This window comes from Haemaphysalis longicornis, unplaced genomic scaffold (genome assembly GCF_048455015.1).
Source record: "Haemaphysalis longicornis isolate Haplotype H1 unplaced genomic scaffold, Haemaphysalis longicornis Haplotype H1 scaffold_1, whole genome shotgun sequence".
In the NCBI taxonomy this organism is placed as follows: Eukaryota; Metazoa; Arthropoda; class Arachnida; order Ixodida; family Ixodidae; genus Haemaphysalis; species Haemaphysalis longicornis.
Genome location: NW_027526203.1, coordinates 43,069,710 through 43,092,771, shown reverse-complemented (window position 1 = coordinate 43,092,771; position 23,062 = coordinate 43,069,710). Strand labels below are relative to the sequence as shown.

The 23,062-nt window shown below is 49.5% G+C and overlaps 2 protein-coding genes across 2 annotated transcripts in view; one reads left to right on the top strand and one right to left on the bottom strand.

Moving 5' to 3' along the window:
* Positions 1–23,062, bottom strand: part of LOC144166258 (nose resistant to fluoxetine protein 6-like) — a 315,613-nt gene that overhangs the window by 22,881 nt on the left and 269,670 nt on the right. Inside the window, exons 12-13 of the mRNA XM_077695828.1 lie at positions 22,423–22,543; positions 20,627–20,813 (exon numbers count right to left, since the gene is read on the bottom strand). Of these exons, the coding sequence (XP_077551954.1) occupies positions 20,627–20,813; positions 22,423–22,543 (308 nt within the window). The remainder of the gene's footprint in view (positions 1–20,626; positions 20,814–22,422; positions 22,544–23,062) is intronic.
* LOC144174022 (uncharacterized) lies at positions 9,425–10,559 on the top strand. Its single transcript, XM_077702427.1, has 2 exons — positions 9,425–9,764; positions 9,922–10,559. Exons 1-2 carry the CDS (start codon positions 9,437–9,439, stop codon positions 10,557–10,559), a joined length of 966 nt encoding a protein of 321 aa, XP_077558553.1. The 5' UTR covers positions 9,425–9,436.

Sequence of the window (23,062 nt, the reverse complement as noted above, 5' to 3'; positions counted from 1 at the left end):
CGTTCGGGGTCTAGAAGGTGTCTGGGAAGTGACCATGTCCGTTTGATGCTGAAATTTTCCTTCATCTGATCACAGATCTGACCCCATTGATCTCGCGCCAATTCGACTGACTGGTTTTCTATGGACTCTATTAACTTATCTAGTGTTAACTTAGGTGGCTTCAGACGGAGTTTGGAGTTGTGCTTGTTGCCCCAACGGCGTTGTACGCGTTTCGATTCTTCCCACATGTGGTGTAGCCGGGAATTGAGTACATCCGAAGGAATTTCCGGTTCTAAGCGAGCGCTTACAAGTCGGGCATCTATCCAGTCCTCGAAGTTGTCGGTGGTGGTGGTAACTTCTTGCGAGGATTTATTAGCACAGACATTGTAGAATTCATCCCAATTAGTAAAATAGGTTTGTCTGGGTCGCGGCCAAATGGTGGCGTCGAGGAAGATATCCGTCTGAATAATTAGGCAATCTCTGCCCAGCGAATGGTTGGTGCAGGTCAAACAGCAGCGCTTGATTTTGTGAGTGAGCGTGAGGTCTGGGGACGACGCTTTTTGGGCGTTATGGCTAATTCTGGATAGTATCGACGAATCTGACTCAATGAAAAGCCTCTGTGCTTGTGTTTGTTAACATAGCATGCGACCATTCTTTGTACAATGAGAGTATCCCCAATCAGTGCCAGGGTCATTGAAGTCCCCGGCTATGATCAGCACGTAATTCTGAGCTGCCTGGTTCACGAGAGAAAATAAATGACTAAATTTGTGCCCAGTATCCTAAGGACTGCTATATATGTTAACTCTTTCGTTACGGCGGAAAAACGGCCGATTTTAAGTGCTTCCACAAAACGTTTTTTTTCTCTTGAGCTACTGGGCACACGTAATCTTGCTATGCATGAAATTGTAGCTTATAGATTGCTCTTCCAAACACAAAGCATCAGTTTTGTTAAAAGTACAATTACTTACAGTTTATTTGTCAAGTAATCAGAAAAAAGCCCCCAAGAAAGGTATACTAAAAACACAAATCGGCACTTTTACCGAGACTAAAACTTATTTCAGGTATTTTAAGATATACAAATTGTTCCTACGTTCCTTGGCTATGATTCAATATATAAATAAACAGTCTACACCAAGTTTTGGATTTTTGCGGGCCCGTCAACCTAGCGCAACTGACGGCTGTGCCACGCCGCGAGGGCACTCAAAGGTGAGTGAGTCTATGTAAAATGTGCATCCAAGTACCGTACTTACCTGATTCTAACGCGCACTTTTTTTCTGGAAAAATAGGTCGAAAAATCACATGCGCGTTAGAATCGGATACGAAACCGAAACCGAAACAGCGAAAATTTCGTCCCACCCATCACCATCGCCATGTCAAGATGGCGCTGAAGCTTTTAGCAACAATTTTTCGCTCTCAGGAAGCATAGGCGCCTAGGCTTTTCCATCGGAGTTCATACAAATAGTCAGATCATTCCACTTGCGCGCTTGATAACAGCAATGGCAGCAGCGGCTCTCACGTGTTCAAAACGAGCGGTCGGCTGAAGCGTGCGCCTCTGGAGAAGCTCGCGGGATGGGCGTGTGAGGCGTGGGCCACGATCCCATCGACCATCGTTGAACGTTCGTTCAGAAGTGTGGCATCGCGAACGTGCTTGACGGCACCGAGGACGAGATCTTGTGGTCAGCGGAGAGCGACGAGGAGTGAGATTACTTCGGGAAATAAAGCACCCGTTTCTATCGCATTTGATTTTCTTGCTCACACAGTTCCATGCGCGTTACAATCGGAGGTGCAAGTTTTTTCGGTTTTTTGTCAGGAAAATTGGGTGCGCGTTAGAATCAGGTAATTACGGTATACTCTTTTGTGACCTCGCACAAAATCCTTATCAGTTCGGTGGTAAAAAACAAGAAAAAAAAATCGAGTGCTCTCGACAAGCATCGCACCTGAACCCTGCAGCGCTAATCTGACACGAGCGCAAGGTTATCTTGAAGGTGATAGCGCGATACGGCGCGCTGCATTTGGCAAAATATCCCGCCCGTACGTTCTCGAGACCCTAAACACAAAATCAAAACCGCAGTAGTCAGATAAGAAGCACGTTTTGTTTATAAATACAGCGCGGAGTCACAACGAAATTACCTGCCAGCGCTTGTTGAAGTTCGAGGCACCTGAACCGGAGCTTCGTCTTCCTAACTGAAGTCTGAAGATCCCACATCATTGCTTGATCCCTCACTGCTGCTGGAATCAGAAAAATCGACAGCAGGAGCAGCCGAAGTGCTTGCTACAGCAGTCCGACTGTGCGGAGCGCGGCGCGAACCGAACGCCATTTTTCCTCCTCCCCCCCTCCCCCTTCGGTTCAAATTACTCTTGCTACGCCGCCACCACACGAGACACATAAACAAACGAAACCGAAATTGAAAGAGACGTTGCCAATGAACACACCAGATGGCGATAGTTGTCTGTGGAGCGCGGGTTTCAGATTTTGCGGGAGATTTAAAATCATCGGACGCCGGCTTCCGATCGCCTATGGCGCCGTCGTGAAAGAGTTAAGTATGTATAACCTAAGTGCATCTCGTTTAGGGGGAAATAGGACGACAAGATCGTGTGAAATACCAACGCCATCGAATTGAGATCTTGGAGCTGGGACAATGCGTCGCACCAAGACGGCCGTTTTGGGATTGGTTACACAATGAAACGCCTTGTGACCCGGAAGTTTAACACAGTGCCTGTTTCCTGTAAGACACTAACTACAGGGGGAAATCGATAGACTGAATGAGGATCTGCCGATTGGGACATTTCCTGCGGTACCCTCTGCAATTCCATAGCCAGGCTCGGAGTAGCTCTTTTTTGTACTCATACCTGGGCCATAAGGGGCTGGTTCACCGCGGGAGGGGCTGTGGAAGCATTGATGTAGGCGAAAATTTCTCGCATAAAACTGTGTATTTCGTAATTCCTCAATGTTAGCCTGAAGTGCGGAGATATTGCCTTGGAGAGCTTGATACAAAGTTGGAGTATTGTGCTTTTTGCTCAAGTAGCGCCTGCTTACGCGAGTTTTCGATAGCGGCAATGCGCTTTCCTACCGGCTCCTCTCCGTTCAATAGGGCCGGAGCAGGCTGGGAGTCGACTGAAGCTGCCTTACACTTGGGGGGGGGGGGGGGGGGGGGTCGGGAGATGCTGCCCTCTAAGAAATCGGGGGAGTAGTTGAAGTGTCCAGCAGTCATTGTACTCCTGTGCACGTTGGCGCACTCCCCTCGAAAGCTGCGGGGAGTTGGATGCAATATTCGCTCCCTATGAGGTGGAAGAGCAAAATTGACCGCGTACTCTTCTCGTGCGCGGCGGAGTGCAGTCCCAGTTGCGCTCCCGCACCAGTGAAGAGTAAGCCTCATCGTCTCCTCTCTCCAGCACGAAGAGTAAAATTGCAATTTCATTCTTGTCCAGTGCCGGAGTAAGCATGGAGATGCACTCCTACCCTTTACGCACACCAACTCATCAGCGATGATTTATTTGCACACGTATATATTATATATAGCAGTTGTGTAAAAAGCCCCGATTACTAACGCCGCGCATCCTAAACATGCAAGAATATAAATATTATAACGATTGTTCGCAGCGTTAGTGGCATGAATGGAACAAGCTTAACAAAACTAAAAAAACGCTTGTCTCGATTTGGTTTTCCTTCTCTCTTTTGTTTTTCCTCTCTCATGGCTTAGTTATCGACATTTAAAAACTTGGCAGAGTATGCATTACAAAAAAATGCGCACCACGAAGGAAAGAATACGCGGGCCGATTTCAGCGGAGCTGCCGGAAATTTCGACTCACGTTGCGCGCGCCACCGTGCATGCCTAACATGCATGCGTGCGTAAAGACCAGAATACATGAATCGAATATGCGACGAAAAGACGACGAACAACGCCCGGCGGCGGGAAAAATTGCTCCCACCTCCTAGAAGGGAATCGTGAGGAAGTGCGAATGCATTTCTTGCGCCGAGAGTACACGGCGTAGTAATTCTGACATCGCCTTGAGAGGCGCCCAGCCAGCGAACGGTCTAAACTGGAGCAGAGCGAGCAGGAGACTGTAGCGAGAGAGCGCGCGCGAGCCGACCCACGGAGGTCTGGCGGTTTATCGCTGCATATAAAGGGGGGTACGCCGCGCTGAGCGCGCCGAGCCAGGTGGCTGAGAGAGAAGGCGGGCGCGCGAGAGAGAGGGGTGCGCGCGCAGCTGCAGCCTGCGAGGAGAGAGGAGGAGCGAGCGAAGGGGGAGGGGAACGCGCGCAGCGGCGCACGGCAGCTGCCGGGAGAGGAGGTGGTGCGTGACGTCACGGCGCGGGTGAGGAGAGGGATGCGCGCGGCGCACACCGCCGCGCCGCGAGGGAGCGGTGAGGGCGTGGCGTCACGTGGTGAGTGACGTCATTGCGCCGTTGCTACCGACGCTCCTCTCCGCTCTGCGCCGTTGCTAGGGAGAGCAGGGCTGCGGACGCCGCCGCCGCCGGCGGTGGATGGTTTGGGGTCGCTTATAAAGTGCATCGCACTTAAAAAACGTCGTCCGCCGCCGATAACGGCCGGACTGGAGGAGCGGTGAGCGCGCACGTTCCTCCAGTCCGGCCAGGCCTCTCAAGCTTGGACGTTCCTTGGTTTCCCTATAGGCGGCGTAAAAATCGACACTAACCTACAGCGGCAGTTTTCAAAATCAAGTCCACCAGACGGCGCAACCGAGAGGTTACTTTTGGTAGAGAATAGCAAACATTCATTCCGTGACTCAGAGAGCCAACAAAGTTCGCTTACAATGTGTTGTTTAAAAAGATTATTAACAAGTTCCGCATCAAACATCAGTTGAGCAAAATGTACGCAACTTTTTGCGAACAGCCGACTGGTGCACCACCTCGCTTGTGAATTCGCAACCACAAAGCCAAGCTGGATTGCGGTTAACTTATTCTCTGTGGTCTTGTCAAATCTAGTTTTCTTGAGTATTTCTGCGCTGTGAACATGCAGTAAGTGTGATACGTGCCACCGGGAAGGCTCAGCGACCCGCGTGAGCCTGTTGGAGCCCGTGTTAGCGGGGCCGCTGTACCGCCGCATCGACTTGTTGTGATGGCGCATCTAGGCCTATAGCCAGGCTGCGACTCCTCTTGCTATTGGCATCACTCTTCGTTTTACGGACTCGCCTCGGTCCAGACCTCGCCAAACATACGTGTTGCTCCTCACGACGGATGCGCCCGTCTGAGCGTGCTCGCCACTACAAGTCTGTCTCGCGCGCTGTGCACGGAGTTGGTTCCCACCACCTCGCTGAAGCATCGCCCCAAGGTATGTCGCCACATGTGCGCACCCCTTCCTGGCCGCCCGACAGTCACGTTGTGCCTCTTGCTCGCTGGAGACATTGCGATGAATCCCGGCCCCAAGCGCACGTCGTCACGTCCTACTTGCAGCCGCTGCGAAAAGGTTGTGTATGACAACGTCGCCGCTCTCCAATGTGATGGATGCGGAAGGTGGGCACATCGCACGTGCGAACTGATGACGCTCGCTGTATACCGCCGCCTTTCATCGTCGACTGAGTGCTGGTTGTGTGCCCTTCGTTCGAAATCTTAGCGCAAGTGAACGAGTTGTTATGGCAAAAAAAAAATGTCATGAAAGCGACGTACAATTGCAGCGATCGAAATGAAATGATGTCCTGGCCCCTGTAAACTTGCGGATGTCAATAAACGATTTGTTCTCACTTGCTGCTGGTCTGTGCCAGTCGAGGCCATCTGGTCACCTGGCGTAAGATCACTTCACTAGCGCGGCGCAAGTAAACACGCGGCCAGCGTGCCAGCCAGCAGGAGCAGCGAGCCGGCGGCTGCCGCGCTGCCGTGCGAGAGCAGCCATGTTATTAAGGAGCTCAAGCGGCCTGTGCAAAAAGCATCCGCCATGTTTACAAAGCCTTGTTTCAGCGGCACCAAGCGGGCTCCCACGGTAGTTCACGACGCCGCCGCTACGATTTTTCTGGCACTACAGGCAAAGCTAGACCTTTGCTTCTCTAAAATCCTCCCTGTTCTGTGGTCCGGCCGTGCGCCGATCTAGCTGTGTCAGAAAAGTTCGTCGGCGGCGGAGCGTCGGCGAGCGGCAAACCGAAGCAACCAATCTACGGGCCGCTGCAGACGGCCGCTTTGGAAGAATTTTGTAGACGTAGTCTTCGCCCGCGCTTACTCGAGCTAAAAAAAACGGATTGTAAATCTCAGATTGATTGAGGAAAATGGTGCTGCAAGAAGTGAAGTCCGCACTCTTCTGATAGCTCAAATTACAAGCGAAACACGGTCCCAACCCAACTACCCTGGCTTGTGTCGCCGAGATAGGCATGTACACCCTGCGTGAATATAAGCCGGGGCACGCGAGGGCGTGGCAAAATGCATCGCCGCGACATCTGACGTTGCACCTCTGGTGTCGAGGCATCGATGTGCGCGTGCACGTCCAACCACGCTCGCTAGCCTGTCTTTTCCTTCGCTTCTAACGCAGCGCTGATCACATTCAGAGCGTGGCGCCAGGGGTCACTTTCTTTGCTCAACACGTCTTGCTCGTACAAGCTTCAGCGGCCGAGGGCGAGGGTGAAGTTGCGTTGCTCGCCCTGCCATGCTGTGACAGATAACTAATCTTGCCCGTTTCGCGGTGACAAAATTGTGCCCCACATATGCTCTCCCACATCGGTATTTCTAACAGCGGCGCTGTTATTGGGCTGGGCTTGACGGCAGCCTGTCCTTGTATCGTTTTACTCTCCCTCCGGAGTTCTCAGCAATGCGTTTGTGTTTACAGGTAAAGCCGAATTTATGAAGACCGGCGGAAGCTTGGTCTTTGTAAGCTGGCGCTCCCACACTGCCTGTTGCGCAGCGAAGCATGGAAATCTACGGAGGGAGTATGATTAAAGACAACGGCTTTAACTCATGTGTTATTAAAAGTAACCAAAAACCATTTGTATGAAAATTTGCTGATAAGACGATCTATACCGCAGTGCCAAGTTTCGTTTACTTGTCGTAATTAGGTAGTGAAGTTGTAAATGTTGGACAATTAGTTTGTTTGCATTATAAAGCAATCTACGGATAGAGATTGCCATGTATTGGAGAAAAGGGTAGTAACTACGGCTCCGCGCTGGTTCAGCAGATATCAGTGACATAGCACATCGGGTGACCAACCTGGAGGAGGATCTGGGCTTACGCACTCTACAGTGGCCTCCGAACGGTGCGGATACGAATCCCATAGAGAATGTGTGGGGGATCATTAAGTCGCGCTTGCCCAGAAGCGACTTGTCAGGGGGCTTAGCGGACGCGCTATGGATCGCGATTCCGGAACAATGGCAAAGCCTTCGCGCAAACCAGGAGTTTGGGTTTTCGCCTTACGAGTCAATGCCAAAAAGGATGAGCGAGATCATTTCCGCAAGCTGCTACTTCTCCTACTAATGAAGTTGAATAATGGGAAGGAGCACAGCACCATACTTTACAGATGCTTTTTCATTGCTGGCCTTGAGCGGTGCTTTGATTTTTAGCTGCTGTAGAATACCGGCGTTCATTTTTGTTAATTTTTTGTCAAACCCACGACCACGCCGATCTCTTCTTCCCCTTCTATAATTGTTTCAGAACGTGTGCGAGCTGAAGTCTCATGACACCTTCATAAAGGGAATTATTTCTCGCTTCAGGTCGTATCCTGTTTTGGTGTGCTCATTTTAGTTAAAAACCAATGGCATGTTTTACGAAAAAAATATTTTAAACTCGTTCCACCGATTGGGATTGATTTCTGCTGAACCAGCGCGGAGCCGTAGTTACAACCTTTTTCTCCAATACATGGCAATCTCTATCCGTAGATTGCGTTATAATGCAAAGAAACTAATTGTCCAACATTTACAACTTCACTACCTAATTACGACAAGTAAACGAAACTTGGCACAGCGGTATAGATCGTCTTATCAGCAAATTTTCATACAAATGGGTTTTGGTTTCATTTAATAACACATGAGTTAAAGCCGTTGTCTTTAATCATACTCCCTCCGTAGATTTCCATGCTTCGCTGCGCAACAGGCAGTGTGGGAGGGCCAGCTTACAAAGACCAAGCTTCCGCCGGTCTTCATAAATTCGGCTTTACCTGTAAACACAAACGCATTGCTGAGAACTCCGGAGGGAGAGTAAAACGATACAAGGACAGGCTGCCGTCAAGCCCAGCCCAATAACAGCGCCGCTGTTAGAAATACCGATGTGGGAGAGCATATGTGGGGCACAATTTTGTCACCGCGAAACGGGCAAGATTAGTTATCTGTCACAGCATGGCAGGGCGAGCAACGCAACTTCACCCTCGCCCTCGGCCGCTGAAGCTTGTACGAGCAAGACGTGTTGAGCAAAGAAAGTGACCCCTGGCGCCAAGCTCTGAATGTGATCAGCGCTGCCGTTAGAAGCGAAGGAAAAGACAGGCTAGCGAGCGTGGTTGGACGCGCACGCGCACATCGATGCCTCGACACCAGAGGTGCAACGTCAGATGTCGCGGCGATGCATTTTACCACGCGCTCGCGTGCCCCGGCTTATATTGACGCTGGGTGTACGATTGTTTTTACTAGGTGAAATAAAGGAAATTCGGCTACATAACTTGTATAAACAGCAACAAATGGCCCGTCTGCAAGACCAGCGCGTGCGAAGCAGGCGATATCACTGAGAGGGCATCTCAAATACACTCTGTTCTGAGGGAGGCAAAAAGCGAAAACGCCCGTGTGTACGAGATTTCAGCGCACGTTAAAGATGCCCAGGTGGTCAAAATTAATCCGGAGCCCTCCACTACGGCGCGCCTCATCGCCGGCGTTGCGTCGGCGCATTGAACCCTACAATCAATCAAATCAATCTCCAATACAGCAAAATAGAAGCAGCCAGTCGTCTGTGTTCACAGGCAAGCTTGACATGCCCGATTTTGCACTAACGCGCCCTGTTGTGAGGTGGAATGGAGGTAGATCACCAGTTCCATGGTCTGGGAGCCTCTGGTTTGAATCTTCCCGGGGGCGCTCGGTTTCTTTTTTTATTTACTGCCTGTAGCGCATTTGAGAACTGGAAACGCATATTTCAGGAGATGAAACGCCCCCGAGTAACGCAGGATCGTAAAACAACGCACAACCGAAGCGGGAAGCTCCTTCACTGGATCTGTTTACTGAATGAAGCGGCGTGGGCTGGAGTGGGCTGGATGAAGCGGCAGCCATGCAGTCGCTTCAAAACCCTTTCTTGTTCATCGTGCAGATACTGGCGCTTCTCGGCACGTGGCAGCACTTGGATTACCCCTACGAAGTTATCATCGAGCCTTCGTCGCCTTGTTACGTCAGCGGCGGGAACAGTACTGATCCCACCTTCCACATGGCGTACATCGTGCCCCGCTTTGGCTTGGCATCCTCATCGCCTACGACACGAGTCTGCTGGATGTACTTAAGAGCGACACTTTCCTCGGGCCACTTCAGTGGGCTGGATGAAGCGGCAGCCATGCAGTCGCTTCAAAACCCTTTCTTGTTCATCGTGCAGGTTGGTAAACACGCTTCCTTGCACGCTAAGCGATCCAGCAATATTTGGCTGCTGCTCTTTCCAAGCCCACTGGTCATTCTTGGTGACCCATCGGAGTGCGTGGACGTTGTGAAATCACTTATGTTAGCCGCGGAAGTGGAGCTTAACCCTGGTCCTGAAGAAGATATTCTTGCTGCAATTGCCGTCTTATCTGCTAAAACCGACGCACGCCATACCGAGCTAATGGGGATGCTGTCCGAGGTTCGAGCTAATCAGCAAAAACTAGAGGAAAAAATTTCCAACTTAGCAAGTATCGATCGATTGCAGGGTTTAACGCGCCGACGCAACCCAGACGATGAGGCGCACCGTAGTGGAGGGCTCCGGATTAATTTTGACCTCCTGGGGATCTTTATGGTGCGCCGAAATCGCGAACACACGGGCGTTTTTGCTTTTCGCCTCCAACTTAGCAAGTAGGCTCGCAACCGTTGAATCCCTGGTGGAATCATACGAAGCAAATCAGATCGCTGATGATCTACCAAGCGTTGTTGATGAAGCAGTACGAGACCGAACTACGGCTATAGATTCTCGGCTGGACGAGCTGGAAGACCCGTCTAGAAGGGAAAATCTTATATTCTACGGAATTCCTAACCTGCTGCCATCTGAGAATTGGTCTGAGTCTGAAACTAAAATTCGAGACTGCCTTTCCAATCTACTTCAGCTAACCTTAACCGACGAAGCAATTTCCCGAGCCCACAGACTAGGTTCCTTCACAGTAAACAAACATCGACCTATAATGGTAAAAGTCTCGTCCTCTAAGCATAAACAGAAGGTCTTTGCTGAGCGCAAAAAATTTAAAGGTACTGGCGTCTCCGTTAGCGAAGATTTCTGCCGTGCCACGTGCTTGTCGCATAAAAAGTTGATCGAATTTGGAAAGGCTAGCGGACAGAAATATTTGCTACGGCTCAACCATTTGCTGATAGGCAAAAAAACGTACATGTACTGCGCGGTAACCGATCGGGTTTGCGAAATCCAGACAAGTGAGCCTCGTGCAATGAATGGTGTCGTAAGTGGGCCCTCTGATGGCCTTAGCAATTCACCAGCATAGCGGAGTCATGGTCCGGCGGCCAAAAAAATATTTCACTCCTGTATACAAATATTCGCAGCGTCGTCAACAAGCGCGATGCTTTATCTTCCGTAGTCGACACGTGCAGTGCCGACATTGTTGTCTTAACAGAAACTTGGCTTTCTAGCAAAATTATTGACCGTGAAATTCTAGAGTGCGAGGCTGCTTACCGTTTCTATCGACATGACCGTGATGTGCGATCTGGTGGTGGTGTACTTATCGCTGTTCGGCATTCTTTGGTATCTTCTTCCATCCAGCTCACGTCACCACTAGAGCTAGTGTGAGCACGCATAGGCTTTCTGCAAAAAAACTTAATAGTTTGCGTTGTCTACAGAGCGCCTTCCTCGCCTAACATATTTTGTTCAGAGCTGCACGACGTTATAAACAATCTGACAGTAAGGTTTCCATCCATGCCGCTAATACTCCTCGGGGACTTCAATTTTCCGGGCATTAACTGGCAGAGCGATCCCCCTACAACCCAAGCAGGCTCCTCGGAATATTTTGCATTTGTAAGCCTTTGTCTTGATTTCAACCTGCACCAGCTTGTTCTTAAGCCAGCTCGATATTCGGCGCAGTCCGCGAATGTCTTAGATTTAATCCTCACTACATCTCCGGAATTTGTTTCTCCTATGACTTATCTACCCGGTATTAGTGACCATTGTACTATACAGTGTGATTTGAATTTAAACTTGCCGTCCCTTACCTCGTCCAAAGTAATTCGTGACTACAGAAGAGCAGACTTTGACGCAATTAATAACGAATTCGAATTGTTCATCGCTGACTACATTCCAAGTTTTCACTCCCGAACAGTCGAAGAAAACTGGTCATTATTCAAAGAAAAAGCTACCTCCCTGATTAACCAATACATACCACAGAAACGTATTTACTCCGATTCTCGCGCACCCTGGTTTAACTCGTATCTTAAGCGTTTACTGAACAAAAAGAAGCGGCTTTTCCGATCTGCGAAACACTCTGGAGGTGTGGAGCGTTGGAATGCCTACAAAGCAGCTTTGAGCAGCTACAAGGTTGCTGTAGCTGAATATAAGAAAACATTTTATAAGCAAACGCTGCCTTCTCTTTTAAAAGATAGCCCTCAGAAATTTTGGAGTGTGGTCAACGGTAAAAAATCGAGTGCCATCGAACTCTGTGATTCTAACAATGAACCTGTCGGTCGCATCGTTTGTTGTGAAGTATTGAATGATGCGTTCATCTCTGTATTTTCTGATTATGCGCCTTGCGCCAGTGCTGTTTTTCCTGATGTACCTTACATTTCAATGTCGCCGATTTTCATTGATCTTGATGGCGTTCTGAAGTTGATACTAAATTCAAAAGTATCTGCATGCTCTGGTGTTGACGGTATCAACTCTAAATTTCTTAAGGGCACCATTGCTTATTCATCTGTGATCTTGCGTGAAATCTTTGCTCAGTCACTTCAAACCGGCGCTCTGCCAAGTGATTGGAAGGCAGGAATGGTTATTCCCGTACACAAATCTGGTAGTTGTTTCTCTCCGCTCAATTATAGGCCTATATCCTTAACTAGCGTCCCCTGCAAATTAATGGAGCACATAATTTATTCACACCTGGTTTCATTTCTTAAGTCAAACTTATTTTTTACCCCGCACCAACATGGATTTAGGAAACACTTTTCCTGTGATACCCAGCTTTTGTCTTTCACAAATGATTTATTTCAAGCGATGGACGCTAACATTATTGTAGACTGTATTTTTTTAGATTTCGCCAAAGCGTTCGATACTGTTTCACACACAATTCTTCTGGCTAAATTAAGCAAGCTAAACATCGATCCCAATGTACTTTCCTGGATTAAGGGTTTTTTGTCCAATCGTTCACTGTTTATTTTTGCTAAAGAATGTTACTCTTCTACTGCTCGTGTAACCTCTGGAGTACCTCAGGGGTCTGTCCTATGATCTCTATTGTTTTTATTTTACATTAACGATCTCAAGGGCCAAATTAACTCGTCAATTAAGCTCTTCGCTGATGACTGTGTTCTGTATCGAGGTATTTCCAATCCTGGTGACTGCAATGCTCTTCAATCAGATATTGGCATAGTAACATCCTGGTGCTCTAAATCACAAATTAAGCTTAACATTAATAAGTACAAGGCATTGCGTGTTTCTCGTGCGTTGAAGAATATTGCTCCTCCTAAGCACAGCATTAACAATGTAGCTATAGAAAGTGTCTCCTCCTACAAGTATCTTGGTATTTACATTTCTCATAACCTCACCTGGAACACGCATATAAATTACATTTACAGTAATGCCAGCCGCATGCTCGGTTTCTTGCAGCGTAATTTTTCATCGGAAACTCCAGCTGTCAAGTTGCTTTCGTACAAATCCTTAGTGAGGCCTAAGCTGGAATATGCATGCTCTATTTTTGACCCTTCTGCTGTATATCTCAAAAATACTTTTGAATCAATCCAAAATTGAGCTGCTCGTTTTATTCTTTGTAATTATTCTCGTCATGCAAGTGTTTCGGCGATGAAACTAACCCTTGGATTGCCGAACCTAGAATTACGTCGTAAATACTTTCGCTTGTGTCTTTTTCAAAGGATTTATTATTCTAATGAGACCCTCAGGAACGAGCTAATGTCCCCGCCATCATACATTTCATCGCGCACAGATCATCGTTCCAAGGTTGAAGTTCCTGCCTCTCGCACCAATGTTCATTTTGATTCGTTTTTACCAGGAACAACGATTGACTGGAACCATCTCCCTGTCTCCATCGCTGCTATCACCGACGCCACTCACTTTAAAAATATTGTCAATGAATTTGTTTGTAACAATACCCACTCCTCTCTGTAATGCCTCCGGGCCTTGAGAGTATGATAATAAATAAATAAATAAACGCCGACGTTGATTATGGGCATGGAGTTGGCCACACTGAGGGCATCCCAGCGCCGGCGCGGCGGTGGATGGCGCGCGTCTCCGTAGTTCAGCCCGACGAACATACGGCGTTCTACCACGGCGGAATTTCCGCCGCGCAATCTCGTATCTACGGTGAAAACCGACACAGGCGCTGCACCCGCCAAGACCGCGCGGGCGACGACTGATCGCGCCCGACCGTGATGTCCCGCCAGCGCGGAACACAGGGCTGCGCTTTGTAAACAATGTGCTATGCATGAAGTGGACTTTCAAACACACGCTTCAAACAGACCTGCCCTTATCGTCATTCTTGCTTGAACACAGTACGACGCGTGCTCGCTAGCTGCTTGCATGCCAGTGCGTCAGCGCTAGATCACGATCACACGAGCAAGCCGCTTATTCGTTCGTTAGTGCGTGCCTGCGTGCGTGAAACTATAGATTTTCTTTCAGACGCACATCACAGCGGCGGCGGAACGGAGGCCGATACCGGAACTATGTGCACTGTGTAGCGATGGCGGCGCAATTGGGCGGAGTTCATTTGCGGCCTTCGCATGCTTCGCGCCTTAAGCTTGGGATCTGTCGCTGTTATTACGACCTTGGATGTATCTACCGGATGATGAAACCCTGGCGAGAAGTAGAGGTAAGCCATTAGTTAACCGCGTGTCCTCGTATTACGTATTTAATGAAGCAGAGTTGCAATCTAAGTTGACTCCGCGCAAGCGGTTAGCCCTAACGTTTTTGTGACTCAATTTAACCATTGCGTAGATTTGAAGGGCGGCTTTTGTACCCGTGTGCAAAAAGACTCAATTCTTGCACCATTTAAGGCCCTTTGTTTTGGGAAGTTTTGGTAATTTAGCCGGATGTTTTTGCTAGCTTAATGTTTTCGCAGGTAAGAACCCCGGTCGCGCGAATAGTGGCACCGCTATCCTGTGCTTTTAGCTCGGCGGCTAGGCTTAGAGTGGCTGCCGTGCAGTGGCTGACTAGCTGCACGGCTTCAAAGAATTGTGTACAATAGGCTGAGTGATAGGAGCGCGTATAGCGCGTGGCCGTCACTAAAATTGCGATAATTTTAGTGACCGCCGCGTGTACAGCAGTATACTGGAATTCTGCCCAGACAGGTTTTTTTCGTTTCGATTGAACGCACGGTGGACGGAACCGTGACTTTTTCGGGCATACGCTCCGCACTGCTAAGGGATAACTTCATGCGTCTAGAGCGATGAGCGACGCTAGAACGCTAACTCAATGGGTACAGAAAACAGGTATTGTGGGCGACACAGGCAAGCGAAAAAGACTTACAAAGGCTGCCGGCAGCGGCGACTGCGGCAGGTGACGGGCCGTCGCCGACGTGGGCATTTTCCAGGCCAGAAACTGCCCACAAGCGAACTGCACCGACGACGACGGACGGCATTGGCGGCAATGCATGTATTTTTTCGCTGGTCGCTGTCGCCCACAATGTTTCTTGTACCCACTACGCTACGTTTTAAATTGGAATGCATTTATTTCCGTGGGTTGTCTTGCTCCGTTGGCCGGCGTGCGCCCGCATTCCTCCAGCGCGAGCGCACGTGAGCGCGCGCCTCGTAGTTCTGCCTTCGTCGTCGTCGTCGTCGTAAATGCGAATGGATTTCTTAGTAGGGGGTTGTCGTGCTCCGTCGGCGTGCGCCCGCAGGTGTTATCTCTCCGCGCTCCTCCTCGCGCCTAGCAACAGCTGTGGCGCGCCTAGCAACAGGAGCAGGTGGTAGCTCGGGCGGGAGTAGCGGAGGGCAAGGGGAGAGGAGGAGCGCTCTACGGCGTGTGAGGGCGCTCGCATCGCGGAGCTCGGGCGGAGTAGCGGAGAGTGAGTGGAGAGGAGGAGCGCGCTCGGGCGTGTGAGGGCGCTCGCATCGCGGAGCTCGGTGGGAGAGAGAGCTCGCGCGCGGGGCGGGCGTGTTGCGCGGGTCTCTCTCTCCTCTCCGCGTACCCTCTCTCCGCTCGCTGAGCTCGGAAAATGTATATAAATGCAGTGGAGCGCACGCCTCTCTCCGTTACTGCTTGCCGCAGCGCACTCATCGGTGCACCCAATGCATTCGCATTTCCGCACGATCCCCTTCGGGGGGGTGGGGGGAGTTTTTTTTTGCGTTGCTTGCTGCCTTCACTTAGTGTAGTCGCCCCTTTAATGTTCGAACGTTCTGATCGCTCAATAACGAGCCTATTGGTTCTTATCAAACGTTACAATCTGCAGCATATACGCAACGCAGCATACTCGAGAATGAAGAAAAGCGTACTATGTACCCACTAGCAACTTTTCTTCACTGAACTTGTGAAATAATGGGCCATACGGTGAAGTCGGTTGACGACGACTAGATCCAATGCTAATTAATCAGGGGTTATAACCTTACACAAAGAGCTATCTGTATTAACATTTTGTGCAATGTTTTTATACCGGGAACAATAGAGGGGTAAACAATGGTAGCTACGGACACGTAAACGTAAAATTACGGATGGGTTTGGCGCGCAGTGCGTAGGCAGACAGAGCTGTAGGGCACCCTGTCTGACATGACATTGGCCATCTGGCACAAGAAGGGTGACTGCATGCAAGGTCACCGCACATTCGCGTCTAGACTGGCGACTGCGGCAAGCAGTATTGCATTCCAATACGGGTTCACTGCGTGCTCTCGCCGCAAAAACTAATTATATCACCCAATACACTTTATTTAACGTTGTTCAACCTCGTCAATTTTTTAAACTTATCTTTGCTGTCCCCCTCTTTCTGCCGATGCAGGAACCAGTAGAAGACGCTTCTTGCCCGAAGATTTTTTTTTGAGAGAGAGAGAGAGAGAGATCCCCGAGGCTTCAGCAGGAGTAGCACATTCAAGACACTTCTCCTCACAGCCTCGGACATCGTGAACGGTTCTTAGTGCTGCTGTCGGTGTTTTGGCTGTTCAGTGTGTAATACGCTTCAAAGGCGAAGCGCACCTTCTTGCTTCTGGAGACGCTACTTAGGCTCAAGCCCAGTGCCTTGGTCCGTACAGTTCTGAAGGCCGCCACCAGCATTATGAAACAGTCAGCTCAAAGTGTTTGTTTTAGTACCAAGTTATGCCTTTTTTAAATCTTACGATCGTACCTTATTTGAGAACCACCACCAACTAAAAAACCCAGTGGCAATGTTTCCTGCGGTTTCCTATTGTCCCACCAACATATATTTGTTGCAGAGTTTCTGTGTCGATGTCTTTTTATCTTTGTGTTGATGACATCTTTTAATATGTTAATAGTAATCCAAGCTGAATTGTTCTAGTCACAGATTTCTGTTTCGCAAAATTTATTTGTAAGTGTTTTTAATATGTCCTAAATAAGAGCTGGCATAAGTCCGTGTGAGTCACTCACTGATATACTCACTATGTGTTTTATTTTAATACTGTTAAATATTCTCCCACCGCAGCATTTCTACTGATGCTTTTCGTGCTAATGTCAGTACCTCTTTATTTGTTGGTGTTAATGTCGTTTTTATTGTCGTTTGTAGTTTCAGTGTTTTCAGTTTCTTTGCTGCATCTTTATTTGTGATTTTTTTAATGTGTCCCAAATGGAAGCTACACATCCTTCTGTGTGGATGTGAGTAGGTACCGTTTGTCATGCTGTGATGTTTTAATTCCAAGTAAATTGATTTTTGTGTCAAATTGCAAACTGAACCGATTGTTGTGATATTTTCTTGGAAAATAAAGTCTGAGCTCGTTTTTCGTTTTCCACGTTTCAAAATATTTTGTACGTTTCAGTTTGCTTGTAACTGTCTGCAGTGCCATCGTGGGGAGGGGGGTAGTAGCAGGCGGAGCGAAAACACGCTGTCTCGCGGGGAATAGCAGAAGGCTCTTGGGGCGTAACGGGATGCTTTCCTAGAGAGAGTAGAAATACCCTCCGGCAGTAGCGGGTAACGACGCCCGCAGCCAATAGAGCTTATTCACGCGTAAAGAGAGTGACGGAACGCTGCCTTGGGGATCAATCAATCAATCAATCAATCAATCAATCAATCAATTTTATTCGACAACTGCAAATTCATACAAGTGCCAGGGGGCAGACAAAAAGCCTGCAGTACGCGGCTTGACAAAGGTCTGCGCCCCCTTAATAGTAATACATTGCTGCATCATGTAGCAAGATAGAAAGAGAGAGATGGAAAAAAAGAGTGTTGGAAAAGAGAGAGAGGAAACAGAGAAAAACAGAACATATAGGGAAAAAAAAACATGGCATTGCAATTCCCATTCAAGGTTCAAGTACTCCGCCTCGAAAGCCGCAAGTAAATTTCACGAGGAGTATTTGGCCTCTCGTTTTGACGGCCACGCACCACTCCTGGGAAGAGTAACCCAATGCTTCAAAAGGGGTGAAATATGGGGCAAAAGTTTTTCTCCTAGACAGAGTGCCCAGCACTCCTTGACTTCTTATTTTGTGGTTCTTCCACGCCAGGAGTAATTCGCTGTTTCAGAGATCGGTTTTCTAGCCTGAGTACTGCGTTTTCCTGGCGAAGGATAGTAAGTTCCACTCTAATAGCCTTAGGCTTGTTAATTCTGTCATGGGAGGGAACTAGGGGGGGAAGTGGGTGCGACGAGCCATGGTGGGAGGCGCTGAGTAGCTCTCCTGTTTTCCGAAGTTCATATCGGGTTTTGACGAGGTGTCCCGGTGGCGGTGAGAGAGTGAGGCGGCACCAGTTGTTGTTTTGGGTTCCGCGTCTTTGGCCTAGTGGGTGGATGACACTGACGTTTGCCTAGTGATCGCGGTAATTCAGCGGTTTTTTTCAGGGGTGGTGTGGTGTTGTGCCCTTCAGCCACGATTTGGACATATGGGGGTTGCCGTCTGCGCGGTTGAAATCGTTTAGGGCAATCCGCAGTTCCAGTGAGATGAAGGCCCTCAGAGACGATTCACTGGGGAACAGAGGCCTATGCTTTAGCGGGGTCCACTGTGCCGCAGCTGGAGCAGCGGGATCAAGCTTGAGTGTTCAAATTCGGGCACACATCTGGTCTCTGTCCGGCCTCTGTCTTCTTCCGAAACGGCTTGCAGCGATGGGTAATAACCCTGTAGCGGATACAATACGGGACTTTCATGCCGTCGAATAGAATTCGAACCATATCGGATGAGTTCAACGTTTTGGCATACAGTATTTTAAGATCCGGGTTGCAGCTGCAAATGCTGTTCATGATCTCCTCTGGATTATCGTCCTCGGCAATGTTGAAGATTACACCGACAACGGTGTTGGCTGGTGCCGAGCCATGGGCTGCAATTTCATGCTGCTGTCCACGGAGCGTGAGGGAGCTAAAGTTGGCGTACATTTTCGCTCGGTCCTCTCACGGGGTACTGATGATGACGTAGATGGCGACCTGGTTAATTCTTATCTGGTCATCTCAGGATAGGGGCTAATCCAGCTTGAGCTTGGATGACGTGAGCTAGCGTTGCTTGTGCGACAAACCTTAGTCCGCCGCGTGGGCGTAGGATAATTTTGATGTCGGAGGCTGGAAGTGGGGAAGTAGGTGGCTGGCGCTTCGGAGGGTGCCGGCGGTCTTGTTGTTCTGTGCAAATTCAGCCTGTGGTATTCATAATCCTTGTGGAGGCTTGTTCAATGGCGTGCAAGACTTGTTGCCTGTGCGAGATGGTAGCCCACCCGGGCTTCTGAAACACAGCGGGGTCCATCTCTTCCCCTTCGACGACATTTTCCCTGCTGGGGAATTCAGCGGAGTCGCTGCGCCGCAGCCGGTAGAGTGCAACGCCGCCGCTGCTGCTCAGGCGAGCGAGATGGAATCGCGAGGCAGAAGTAGGCCTAGCGCGGTTGGCGGCGTGGTCGCGCCTTCAGAGGGTTGTGGCTGACCGGCGGGCACTCCGATGCCCAGATATTCAATCCCAGGAATCCCTGCAACACATCGATCCTCGTGGCACCATTCTAGAGAGTGAAGTGTTAATATTCCAAAGAAACAAGGGGCTAAAGACGGAGCCGATGTAAGGTCTATCCGCCAAGAACAGCTCGTACACACGAGCCCCTATACAGCGCAGAAAAAAGTCGGCCTGCAGGGAGAGGTGTGGTATATCTCCCGACATCAATCGCGAGCTGACCCATCCCAAGTGTCCTGGTTTTCATCCCGAGAATTTGCTTGGGCACGCGTCCGCTATTTCGCGTTGTTACCAACTTACCACCGTACCTGGGCAGTCATTCAAAGCGACATCGAGCGGTCGTCGCGAATATAACCTGTCTAATTTATAACTCTCACACGCGGTCATTCATACGATTCACTGAGCGAATCTACGAGTGTTTTAAATGCGAATGCATTTATTAGCCGGGGGTTGTCTTGCTCCGTTGGCCGGCGTGCGCCTGCATTCCTCCAGCGCGAGCGCACGTGAGCGCGCGCCTCGTAGTTCTGCCTTCGTCGTCGTCGTCGTCGTAAATGCGAATGCATTTCTTAGTCGGGGGTTGTCGTGCTCCGTCGGCGTGCGCCCGCAGGTGTTATCTCCTCGCGCTCCTCCTCGCCCGTAGCAACAGCTGTGGCGCGCCTAGCAACCGGAGCAGGTGGTAGCTCGGGCGGGAGTAGCGGAGGGCAAGAGGAGAGGAGGAGCGCGCTCGGGCGTGTGAGGGCGCTCGCATCGCGGAGCTCTGGCGGAGGAGCGGAGAGTGAGTGGAGAGGAGGAGCGCGCTCGGGCGTGTGAGGGCGCTCGCATCGCGGAGCTCGGTGGGAGAGAGAGCTCGCGCGCGGGGCGGGCGTGTTGCGCGGGTCTCTCTCTCCTCTCCGCGTACCCTCTCTCCGCTCGCTGCGCTCGGAAAATGTATATAAATGCAGTGGAGCGCACGCCTCTCTCCGTTACTGCTTGCCGCAGCGCACTCATCGGTGCACCCAATGCATTCGCATTTCCGCACGATCCCCTTCGGGGAGGTGGGGGGAGTTTTTTTTATGACATTTACCACCCCACCCGCTGAATAGTTGTTCTAGTCATGACCCTTTCGCCATGTTGAAGAGCACGCGAATGATGTGTTCCAAGAGAGGCCTCTTCTTGCTAGTGTCGGTTATTGCCCTCGTTTGGGAACTAGTGTTTTGAAAATTGTTTGTTGGTTGTACAGCGCCCAACCTGAGATGGGCGGGCCCTGCTGGTTCAATAAATGCATACGTAAACGAATAAACAAAAAACAAGTGCATAGAAAGTAAACAAATATAAAGCTGTTCTGCTCACCACCCTGTTGGGATGCACACAGGAAGGTGAGAGCAGCGAGGCCGCTCGTCCATATGATACGATCCCAGAAGCCCACCAGCACGTTCTCCAGGATGCTGTGCTTTGCTCCGCGTGTCCAATCGAAGCGGTAGATGACGCACGCTGCGTAGCATCCCACAACGGCCGTCCACAGCAACACCCGTGCGTTCTGCAGTGGGAGCGCAAGGGGCTGCATTACGTGCGGCTTCTGAGTCGAAAGCCCAGTGCGGGAGGGGCCCCGGAATTGACAAGCGCTGGCATTGAACAACGTCAGAACTGGCTACCGAGGAACATGTGTCGCATGTTGGAACCATAACTCGCACGTTCCAGCAAAAAACATTTCAGACTTCTTAAACAGCCCAACACGTGTGCGCAATTTTTTGAACAAATGCCAAAGCGCATGTTTCTGCCCGCATGTAATTAGTGTGGTGTAGGCATTTTAATCCAACTGAAGCGCATACACAAGCTATAATGCTGAAGAAGTTGTCGTGTCCTTTTTCTGCACTCCGGGGTTGAATGGAGGAGTACGCACCTTCGTTAGTAAGTTTGCAGGTTCGTTCTGGTGGTGAAAGAAACATTCGCTTTTGGAGCTCGGTGGTGTTGGCGAAGAATCAGACTACGAGAAGATACTGATGACTATATGATCACAAACAAAAACTGTACGTACAATTAGGTACAAAATGGATGAGAACACCTTGCTGCCTTGGCGATCGATTAAGTGGCTTATGCTCTAGCATTCCTACCTTAGCGATGGACCCTTAGTTAAGCCCTAGACTAGAACGTTTTACGTGCAGGAAGCACGGAGGCTCGCTTGTTCTTGATTTCTTCAAAAATTCCAGCCCCGTCTGCTGCTGGGCATTTGGCGAGGAAGCATAATCCCTCGCGCCCATTGTATGCGGCGCAGCAAATTCGAGTTGTCAGCCAGACTTCTCGAATAACCCAATGGTGGAGTCAAGAACCACCCCACCGTATTTCCGACATTCCCGTCCTCTTGCAGGTGTAGTGCGAACGCGTAGTACACGCCGGAGAGGCAAGTTACCCACACTCAGGGTGGCTATTAGGCGCCGCGGCGCTCACAACTCTCCGCCCGGGCTTACGCTCTGCGAGCGTAACCCGCTGCCCGCGAAGTAACACTCCCGAACAACGTCGCTTCTTCCCAGAAGTTTGCGCGTTCTTTGCTTTCGAAGCATCCTAAACGGGAGCCGCGCTCCCCAAAGGGCATGACGGTGGCGGCCACAAAGAAAGCGCAGGTGGCAAGGTTCCACCCATACTCGCAGCCTCCCAACGCGCGTCATTTTTATTCCCGTCGCCCCTGGTGCCGGTAGGACACGGGACAAAGGGCGACAGAAGCCCTGCAGAAGGTTCAGATTTAATCGGTGAAAATCATCGAGCTGTGTTGACCAGGCGTCTTGCGTCCGCCTTACATTCCGGAAAAGGAGGCTGGTTCCAATATCCCTAAGCGCAACATTTACCTAATTTACTGTAGTTGTTTGGAGAAACTTCCATGAGAAAGGTGGCGTCAGTTCGGGCAGCAATTAACCCATTTCTTTTGTTTTTAGTAGTTGGCCTTATTTTTTTGTGCCGCGCTTGGGCTATTTTGCGTACCACACGTGGGCAATAATTTGTGTGCCATGGACGCTGGATTTTAACCATTGTAGTTTTAAGGTGTTTGCATTAGTACATTCTGAGCGACGTATATTTATTTACATTCACGCAACACTATCGATGATTTTTGTCAGACTGAGGCGTCAGCACACGTTCGAAATGAGGCTGCTTACCTTCGCCATCTTCTCATTCTTGTATTTCTGCACGATGAAAAAAGTGATGCAACCACCGAAATAGCTGGCGGCATGGTAAGAAGGGAGCATGTAGACATCTGTGAGGAAGTCCAAGTAGTCCCTGCGATTGCGAGTGACAAAAGGGCGTAAGCCAACTCAGATTACGGCATGAAACAATCATGTCCTTCAGTTACAGTTTTCCATTACAAGCCGACATTTTTATACTGTCATTCTCTTTCGGACCATTACACTGAACAAGTAAGCGACTACTGGAATGGAACATTATGCTTTCATAGCCCAAAGACATATGTATCAAGGAGAGGAGAAAAGCGTGAGACTAGATTGCTAGTTGTGTTTTATTTATTTTCGTTTAACTGACCGTTCATCAGATAACTATTGTATAGAGAGTTGATTTTAAAAAAATAGAGCAGGTAATAAACCCACAATAAAACTAACAAAAATACATTACCAGGCAATACCGACAGTATCCAACATCAGGAAATAGAGAGCTTGGTTCATATCCCCAACTGAGGCGGCATATTCTAAATACTCTGATATCACTTGAAGCAGATATTTGTCAAGTACGGTCAAAACTCGATTTTTCGAAACCAGATTTAAACGAAAGTCCCCATTTAATAAA